Genomic DNA, 9,792 nt, shown 5'->3' with positions numbered 1-9,792 from the left:
TCCTTAAAGATATGTTAATTATTTACCAGATGATCTTGAACTTTTTAAACCAATTAATGAACATAAGTTATTGCTTCACCACCTGCATTATGTCATTTCTGTCATAACAGCTCTCTGGAAGGTTAGCACAGTAATAAACATGGCAATGTTATTGTATTTGGTCTTGGCGTAATAGATCTGCTACGCTGCGGTACCGAGACTTGCTACTGCCAATACTTCCACAGACATGCTGCTGTGAGCATGTAAGACATACTGCTGCTGCACATATAACATACATTAATTTACCTCACACATATGTGAAATTACCTGTAGCAGATCTATACAAGTGGAGCTGGGGGAGTGAAGGGTTTTGAAACAATGCTGTAAATTGCTACAGCAAACACTGGCCAAGTATTTGAATGTTGAGCAGCAAGCTCACTGGCTGTTGATGCAACAGAAACCAATTAGCTGCACCGTGTAGATAACAATGTGATTACTAGCAGACCGAGTTAAAGACTAACCAGTCTGCACCATCAAGAGTTTCATGACAGAATTTTGTATTAATGGCAAATCTATATTGCTGAATAAACATGGTGCGAATGATGGATGTGTAACAAAGTTACTACAATTTCGGGAAGCTAGTTATTAGCTAGTTCTCACCAATGATGTTATAGTGGTTAAGCCGTGAGTTATGTACACTACAGGGTTTGTGCAGGTTTCACCAAGTCAAATTTAAGCCTTTTTAAGACCATTATGAATTAAATTTAAGACCTACAGTATAAAACAACATCAAAAAAAAAAAAAAAAAATCTAAAGCACTGCAGGAGCATTTCAGTGAGAATTACAGGCAGATGTAGTGTTACATGGATGTAGGAAAATTAAGACAAATTTAAGACTTTTGAATGCCTAAAATTTAGATTAAGACCCCGTGGAGACCCTGTATGTAGTTGTACGAGAAATGCATCACTCCAAATGGTTCTCAAGTCAACTCACCGATACACTGAACCAAGAACTGTCTCTTTCAGATACGTTAACTTGAACATGACATCTCACCAACCCGATGAACCTGAGAATAGCGTCAGAGATGGCATCAAAATCCAGCCCCCTAATGGACTCCAAAGTGATTCCATGTTCCTGCAAAGAAAGAAAAAAATCAATTAATTTCTTCATATCACTACCAATTTAATCAATCCAAGTAAACATTTCTCTTTCTTTGTTTAACAAGCTATACATTGTAAGATATATTCATTACCTTTCTCTAAACTCCATCATAGAATCAAGAATCAAATATGGTTTGGAGAATCAAAATGAAAAATCATTTATAATTTCTCAAGGTACAAACACACTTCAGCTCCCTTTTATATCATGTATAAAACACAAAGTGTATGGAAGAAAAAAAATGCACATATTTTAGTATTTCAGTGTGATTTCATGATGCTTTAGGTGATAAAAGAGAGAAGGTTGCTTCATAATGAAAGCCCCCAAACCAAAATGTGCTTTTTCTCTGAACTGGAGTCTGCAGGTGCTGCAATCAGCCGCGCCGCTGAGTGAATCTAATGATCATTCACACCACCGTGATAATGATCTGATCTAAAGCCAGTCGAGTGAGATGAGATGAAACGGAATTTGAAGATGGGCGTAAAAAGCTCCCATCATTGACGACTCACTCATACCAAAAAGAGAGCAAAGCTTCCATCAGTATCACTGGCAAAATTTGTACTTGGGATCTCCATTTCGTTCCAGAATCAACTCTCCTGACGTCAAGTAAAAGCTCTGGGTTCGTATGTCTTGGAGGTGAAAATAAGGAAGGGCATCGCAGGAGGAATCCTGGCAGAGGACACTTTGTTGGACAAGTAACACATCTGTGACCCTGTAGGGGGTCAGTCATCGCGGACACCCTGTATATCCAAAATTGCTGCCTGGCAACCAGCATGTCACGCAGAGGTTGTTTATTAAAATATCCTCACCTGCAAACTGCGCTAAAAATCTAAATTCGCTCTAATTGACTGTGAATGCATGTGTGTATTTTTGCTCGTGTGGGATAAAAAGAAATATCTCTATCCATTAGACATTATGCAAATAAGCACTTTGGGCTTTATAAAACGCAAAGGAATTTTGACTGCCAATCCTAAAAGCAATCTCTCTGACACAAATTCACTTAAATGCTTCCAGCATCTTCGCTAAAATGCAAAATTATGAAATAATAATCATAATTATCTTCGTTTCTCACCACCCCTTAATGTTTCAGAGGGTCATTAGAATTTCTCTCACATTCAGCCATTTAAAGGGCTTTCGTGACTTCGCTGATGATAAAAAAAAAATAAAAATACTGGCTTGATTTCACGAAGACGTGAGTTACTATGTGATCTGACTAAGAAGTGCTCCTCTTAATGTCGGCAAGGCGTTTAGAAATGCCTCTAGAGCGAGTCTAATCAGAAGGCCATGCTTCTGATCATGAGCAAACATATCCATTCCCTCATTAAACTGAAGGTATGGCAATGCATGTCTGTGGGGTATAATATGCATACGCTAAGAGATTCCCATTTTAGATTTGCATTCACAAATATAATGTCCAGTGTTGTAGTACAAAGTCAATTTTTACAATACGGGGGTTGTGGCTCTTTATTATTCATATTCATCATGGTTGAGGGATTCTTGATCTCGCATCTTGATGAGAAAAAAACACCTTAGGCTAAATTCATGCACAATTGAATCATCCGCACGGGTTTGCTCCTAATTTGTAAAATAATAGCAAATATTAGCTTAGGATTCTTTTATATGTTTGTAATATGAAAGTTATATGAAAAACAAATTGATGTGCATGTGCGCAGCTACAGTTTAGGATTCAGGTTCCATCGCCAAAAGCTCATGAAAGTCTTTGCATTAACCTACGGTACTTTTATAAACTATGTAGGAGCCTGTCATCTTTTTTTTTTTTTTTAAAGGTTATACTGTCTCCTGACTCTACATCTAACCTTTAGCAGACATCAAATACAATGAAGTTATCATAAAACACCCAGATATAGACAGAAAATGGTGTCAGGACGGTTCACTATTCTTAGAACGGGCCATAACCTTTGACCTGAAATAGACTCTCTGTTAAATCATGTGAACAGCTGTGAAGCTGCAGCTCAGTTAAGCTGGACTCCCTATAGAATGACAAGATTTTTTTTTATTTTTCCAACACAAATAAATAATTTGACAGCATTATTAAATCAACAGCATTACTAAAGGAGCATGATTCATGCAGATATGGGCTGCTATGAATATGACAAAATTCTTCTTCAATGTACATTTGTGGCAGCCAGACAGCTGACTAAATAATCAAAACTGGTTAAGTCTATGACAATCTGTATCATACTCATAAAAGAAGTAAAGCATAAAATCTAAAGCTGTTATTTTTATGCAAAGCATTAAAGAAATGTGTCTATAAAATAACAGGGCAAGAAAAGGGCATGATTATATGCATTATTTTTAGAGAAACACAAACTTGACAATGATTAACCATTTAGCTGTATTTATTGTGGACAGAACACATGCAAGTAAAGTGTACCAAGTCTATTTTGTTGCCACATTAACAAACTGACACAAGGCATAATGTAACGAGGATGAGCAACTCCGCCTAGTGGTCAGCCGTGGTACTTTCCCTTGTAGTGGAAAACAGGCCTAACTTGTAGAAAAAGGGTAACTGATTTCAATATTTAAATAAAATATTAATAATAATGTAATATTCGATCATGTTTACATATATAATTATCATTTGTATAAAATACATGAGAGAACAGGAGTGTTACACTATAATGGGTAAATCTGAACTATCATATATTTCTTTATTTACATAATATTTAACTTTTACATGAGACACCCATGTTGACTTTTGGACGTTCTTGTGATATTGCTTATATGCTGTTTGTTGTATATTTATATTTGTAAACTAAACTTACTTTTCTGTTAGGCCGCCAAACAAGGCACAGATTGAAAGCCTGTCTGAAACTTTTTTGGATTATGAGACGAGTCACACTCACAAACACAGGTCTTAACTTCAAAATCATGCTTCAAGCAGCAGTTAATTTCACACGGCATTGCTTCTGCTCGCAAAAGGAAACACCGATGCTTAGACTTTCAAAAACCTGCTTTTTGCACATGAAAAATCGGCTTTCACTCCTCACCTCACACATGGTAAAAACCCGTGAACTTGGTCACGCGGAGTGTTACAAACGGTGAAGCGTCTCAGTGCGGATATATTTTGTATTGCAATATTTCAAGGCCGCTTTTGCATAATAATTATTATATTATAATATTGTAATATAATTTAATTGCTTATAAATTAATTTTTAAATATATTTTTCATAATATAAGAGAGACTTGCAAAAATTAGCTGTCAGTTGCACTTCATTATTATTTTTATTATTATTATTATATTTAAATGTGTTAAAATAATTCAAAACTGAAACACTGCATTTTACATAATTACCTATAATATATTATTTTGTGTATAATATTATTATTTATGACATAATTGTTTGTAATATGTAGCGTAATATGTATCTTGACATTAATAGACATTGGCTGCAAAAATGAAAACTCAAGATATGAGCTGTCAATCGCGCTTGGAGTGAGCGCGCGCACGCTCTTCCTCTCTGCCCCCTCCCCTTAGCAACAGAGGCAAGATGGCGGCCCCCAGTAACGCCGAGCGTTCTCCTGATCTATCAGTGCCGCTGAAGATTCCCAAAACCGAGGTTCCTTCCCCGGAATCCGAGGATTTGAGTGACAGTAACCAATACCATTCCAACCCCTCCACCCCTAATAGATTCTCTCCTCTGAACGTCGGGGTTTCGCTGTCCGGGGGCGCAGGCCGGAGTGGATCGGCCTCTGCCTCCAACAGCTTCACCGCTTGCCGAGGCATGTCTTGGACACCGTCCGAAACCAACGCGCTGATCGCCGTGTGGGGCAACGAGAGGCTGGCGGAGGCGCGGATGCAGCAGCTGGAGGTGGCCGGGACGGTGTTTTCTGGCAAGGCGCCGGGACCCGCGATGTACGAGCGGGTGTCCAGAGCGCTGTCAGAGCTGGGTTACGAACGGACCCCATCCCAGTGTCGAGAGAGGATGAAGGTAAAACATTCAAACACATGGCTGTCACTCAGATATTCTTAGAGGCTTGTTGTCATGTTTATTCGGCAGTTTACACAGAGCTTTGGTGAAGCTGTCAAAATCAAAACACAAAGCATGGCTCTGTCTTGTCTCAAGCACATTAGACTGATGGCTGTCAGTTATCATCATGGATTTGTTGTGATGTTTATGGTAGATTGCCTCCACAGAGCTTTTGGTAAAATGGCAAAATCAAAACAAAAGGCTTTGGTCGGGGCATTGAAGTTTTGATACCACAAATTAACATTAAATATGTTAAGTTATCATTGGACAAATTGCCTGCAAGATCACTTATGCTACCCACAACAACTTTACCTTTTAATAATAACATTCTAGGCACTCAAAGCGCTTTACATTAATTCAAAGATGAAAATGTTTTTTAGGCCTAAAAGTACGCACAGGGAGATAAGAGTTATCATATATATATATATATATATATATATATATACCTCCCTGCTATATAGTATGCAAAAAGCGTTATGTCAAATTTGTAGGAAGTTTGAATATATTTCTAGTGCATACGTATAGAAATAGTGCTATTTCATATGGCCATGCATTGCTATCAGATGTGAAAAGTAAATAAAATTTGATTGTCAATTTTTAAGTGTAAGTGCAGAAAGTACTAGGAAAATAGTTTTTTACGGTTTCTGAGGAGTAGTTAATTATTTGTGATGTACATCTCAGTCTTGATTGATTCAAATACAGTTTGCATGTGTTGCTGTTTTTATAAACATGACCATCATCTGCAGACGCTGAGACGTTGTTATAGCCGAGTGAAGGAGCACGGCATTGGGAAGAGGAAGAGCAGTTACTCCTTCGAGCAGCTGGAGAAAGTGTTCGGGCAAGGCGGCTGGGATTCTCAAAGCTGTCAGCCTGTGCTGATCAACAGCAGCGGGCTCTACCAGGAGATGGAGTCAGACGGCAGCACTATGGAGGACTACTCTCAGGAAGACTGGTGTAATCAGGACCTTTCTGCTGCCTTCAATGAGGGAGACATAGAAACAGGTGAATGCAGTATTCTCTTTACAGTGTAAATAAGTTTAAAGGCACTATTGTAGTATCCTCCTCCTTTAAAAAGGAGAGCTGTAGACTAGTGGTGCAAAATCTGGGCAAGCATTTGAAAGATTTTAGGTTCATACCTCACCAGTGCTGCTCGAAATCTGCCACCACAGAATTCCATATGATGCTCCACAGATTTACTGATAATTTAATGACACATATTTACTTACAGTACTGTTCAAAAGTTAATTTTTTCTAAATATTTTTATTCAGCAAAGGCACAAGTGACAGTGTAGGCTTTTACATTGTTACAAAACAATTATTTTCAAATAAGTTCTGTTCTTTTGAACTTTATATTCATCAAATCAAATATTAAGTAGCACAACTAATTTGAACAGCAAATCAGCATATTAGAATGATTTATGAAGGATCACGTGACACTGAAAATTCAGCTTTGCCATCACAAAAATAACTTAGATTGAAAAAAATATTAGAATTATATTAACAGTTATAATTATAATAATATTTCCCAATATTACTGTATCTTTGATTAAGTAAATGCAGCATAAAAGAACAAAAACATAAAAAAAACGTACGACCCTATATTAATACAATGTATTTATTATCAAAATTTAATGTGTATTTATATTTATGTGATTCTTTTTTTTTTTTTCTGCAATAAATAATTTTATTGTAAGAATTAGCAGAATACTGCAGATCTCCTAAAATTTTTAAAAAGAGTATGCATATTCAATGTAGACCTAGTTATCATCCACAATCTATGAAAATCTGTCTATTTCAGACCCGACTCAAAGTCTGATGCCATGTGCATAATTTCAAATATCTCATATAACACAATCTGGTCTTTCACAGAGGACAACCAGCTTCCAAAAACCAGAGTTCTTCAGATACGACTGGAGCCATCTGAGCACGCTCAGTAAGTTTGAACCTGTGTCCTTTTTCCCAATCCATTTATTTAAACACACAATTTACACTCAGGTCCTCATTTCCTCGTGCTTTCTTTAGACGCCAGGAAGTGATGCAGAACGTGATGCGTATCCTGGAGTCAGTGGAGGTCAAATGGGAGCACTTCCAGACATGGACTGACTTCTCCCGCCTCCACCTGTCCAATAAGCTGGCCATCTTCGGAGTGGGCTACAACACACGGTGGCGAGAGGAGATCCGCTACCACTACGCAGAAATCAGCTCACAGGTTCCTCTGGGAAAAAGACTGCGGGAATACTTCAACCCTGAGAAGGCCGAGGGCAGGGTCATCATGACCAAGGTGCAGAAGATGAACTGGAAAAACGTCTATTATAAATTCCTAGACATCACTATTAGCGAAGCTCGCTGTTTGGAGCTGCACATGGAAGTGGACTGGATCCCGATCGCACAGACGAGGGCGGCAGGATGCAGCAACAGCTCCCAGTACCTCCTGCCAGGGGGCATCCCAAAAACATATGGCCTGTATGCAATAGGCTATGAGGAGACGAGTGGGTCCAATTCTTCGTCTAGCACAGGGGACAAGTCCTCCCCCTCACAGGAAGAGGAGGAGACGGACCATTGCGAGAGCGTGGAGACGGACAAGAGGACATCAGCCAAAGTCACTTACTGTTACCTCGGCATTGCAGAGGAAAGGACGCTACAGCAGTGTCTGTTCCAGCACTTTCAGACTTCAGGCAAACACTACAGCCGAGGGGAGCCTTCAGCCGTAACCAGGTTCCTGCAGGACAACTGCGCCGGCCAGGCCAAGGAGGGCATCCTCTCTGGATTACACATCTACATTAAGTTTATCGAGGTGGAGCTGGACTTTCTCTCCGCCGGGTCTTTAGTGGAATGTTTAGAGACTGCGATCGGTTATTCGTTAAAGTTTAACAAGAAGGATGCACTGTAGCGGTTGCATTTGCCAATGAATCTCTTTAAAGCCAGGATTTTGAAATATAGACTTGAACTCAAAGTATTTATGTGGTATGTCAGGCACAGTCTGTTCCGAAAGGGGCCGTATAGTCTCCTTTGCAGTAATTGTCTTTATCAGGGAGCGTAAACGGGAGCAAACTGCCTTTATTTAAATCTCTCGAGATCCAAATGCAGGAACTGTCCGGAAAAAAAAAAAAGAATCCTTAATGAAAACTCTTAATTAATCTAAGTATAAAGTCTATATAGAAGTATAAATATATATATTTAAGAGTATATATTGATATTGTCAAGCATTCCAGCATTTCCAATTAGAGCATTCAAAGAATGTTTTTCATAAAGCGTTTATCAATGTTGGTTTTTTATTTGTGAGTTCACACAGTGTCTTTATGTATGATTGTTTCCAGGTCACAGTCTTGTTTACATGTTTGGAAGGACAAAAAATAAATTGATGAAATGAAGTGCTGTTCATTCACTTTCTGTTTTTAAATTTGTCCGTTTTAGGTTTTTATTTATCCAGACCTTTCGGAATAAAATGTTAATTATAATTAAATGTTTCTTAAAGTCTTATATACATTAAGTCATAATTAGTTAATTAAGATACATCTACAGTACTTGAACAGTGCAACTTGAACATATGAAGTCTTGTTTTCTGAGAAACTGAACAAAATTATGTGAGTTTATTCTTAAAACAAGAACAAGCATCTGTCAGTGTGGTATGAAAACTTGTTTTCCCTTGAATTAAGTTGATTTCTCTAAACCTATTGGATACTTGTTCTTGTTCTAATCGTAAATTCACTTCATTTTAATCAAAATAAATAAATCATAATCAAGACTCCTATGTCATCCTGCTTTTCAGCTGTATCTTGGTTTAATAATCTTTAGAAAACAAGACAAAAATAGTGATGAAGGACAGTTTTTTTGCACAGTGATCATATGGTATAATACATTATTTCCAAATTCTAGTTGTTGGAAGATGGCAGAGGTATTGAAGCCATAATTTTAGCCACTTTTTTATTATTATTATTATTTAAAGAAATGGAGATCTGATGGAATTCTATTTTCAAACTTTGATGCGATGCTAACACAAGACATTTAAATTTTAAGACCATAATGAAGTATTGTGCTCCATTCCATTTATTCCTTACATTTTCTTTACTTGGTTTTAAAAAGGTCTTAAATATACCTTTTAAAACACAGATGTGACCAGCAGGTGGCAGTAAATATCTGTGAGAGTATAACAATGGCTGAAAGATGTCCATTAAATAAGTGTCCATTAATGTCACATTCTAGAACAGTAAATTATGTATTAGATTACTACTTATTTTATATTTTTTCTTTGTAAAACTGCTTGTAGTAAACCTCTTTTGTGGTGTTGCAAAGGTAGTTGGCTGCTAGCGTTGGTCGAGCATGTGCTAAGAGAATCAATAATTCAAATGCAAAGTCTAATTTCCCTGCTTAGCCTGTCATATGAGATGAGTATCTCCCTCGGCCAGGAAAAAAACACTCCCAATGGAGGTGGTTACACTTTTTCTAACCCCAAACATTTATTATTTGCTTTATTGATTGATTTTTTTCTGGTTTAAAAAAGGTGGATGGTGACTAAAATATAGAGCACTTATTATTATTGAACATGATAAGTGTTCCCCCATCGACTGCACTTTATTCATAGCACCTTTAACTCATGGGTATTTATTCAATCCATGTAGTTTTCCTTCTTATCTTTCTTTTTCATCTTTATTTAGCCTTTTCT

General features: G+C 37.5%; 1 protein-coding gene across 1 annotated transcript; it reads left to right on the top strand.

Annotated features, from left to right (window-relative positions):
* The first annotated feature begins 4,613 nt into the window (after nt 1–4,613).
* Nucleotides 4,614–8,478, top strand: LOC131548281 (myb/SANT-like DNA-binding domain-containing protein 2). Its single transcript, XM_058789468.1, has 4 exons — nt 4,614–5,090; nt 5,876–6,131; nt 6,999–7,062; nt 7,152–8,478. The coding sequence occupies exons 1-4, from the start codon at nt 4,650–4,652 to the stop codon at nt 8,017–8,019; spliced, it is 1,629 nt and encodes a 542-aa protein (XP_058645451.1). The 5' UTR covers nt 4,614–4,649; the 3' UTR covers nt 8,020–8,478.
* The last annotated feature ends 1,314 nt before the right edge of the window (nt 8,479–9,792 follow it).

This window comes from Onychostoma macrolepis, chromosome 10 (assembly GCF_012432095.1).
Source record: "Onychostoma macrolepis isolate SWU-2019 chromosome 10, ASM1243209v1, whole genome shotgun sequence".
Classification (NCBI taxonomy): domain Eukaryota; kingdom Metazoa; phylum Chordata; class Actinopteri; order Cypriniformes; family Cyprinidae; genus Onychostoma; species Onychostoma macrolepis.
This window is presented reverse-complemented; position numbering and strand designations above follow the sequence as displayed.

Bases quoted from the DNA above. Each gene is read 5' to 3' on its own strand.
- LOC131548281 (XM_058789468.1), top strand. From the start codon at position 4,650: ATGGCGGCCCCCAGTAACGCCGAGCGTTCTCCTGATCTATCAGTGCCG. The intron at 5,091-5,875 runs GTAAAACATTCA...CATCATCTGCAG, and splicing joins AGTGTCGAGAGAGGATGAAG to ACGCTGAGACGTTGTTATAG. The intron at 7,063-7,151 runs GTAAGTTTGAAC...TGCTTTCTTTAG, and splicing joins GAGCCATCTGAGCACGCTCA to ACGCCAGGAAGTGATGCAGA.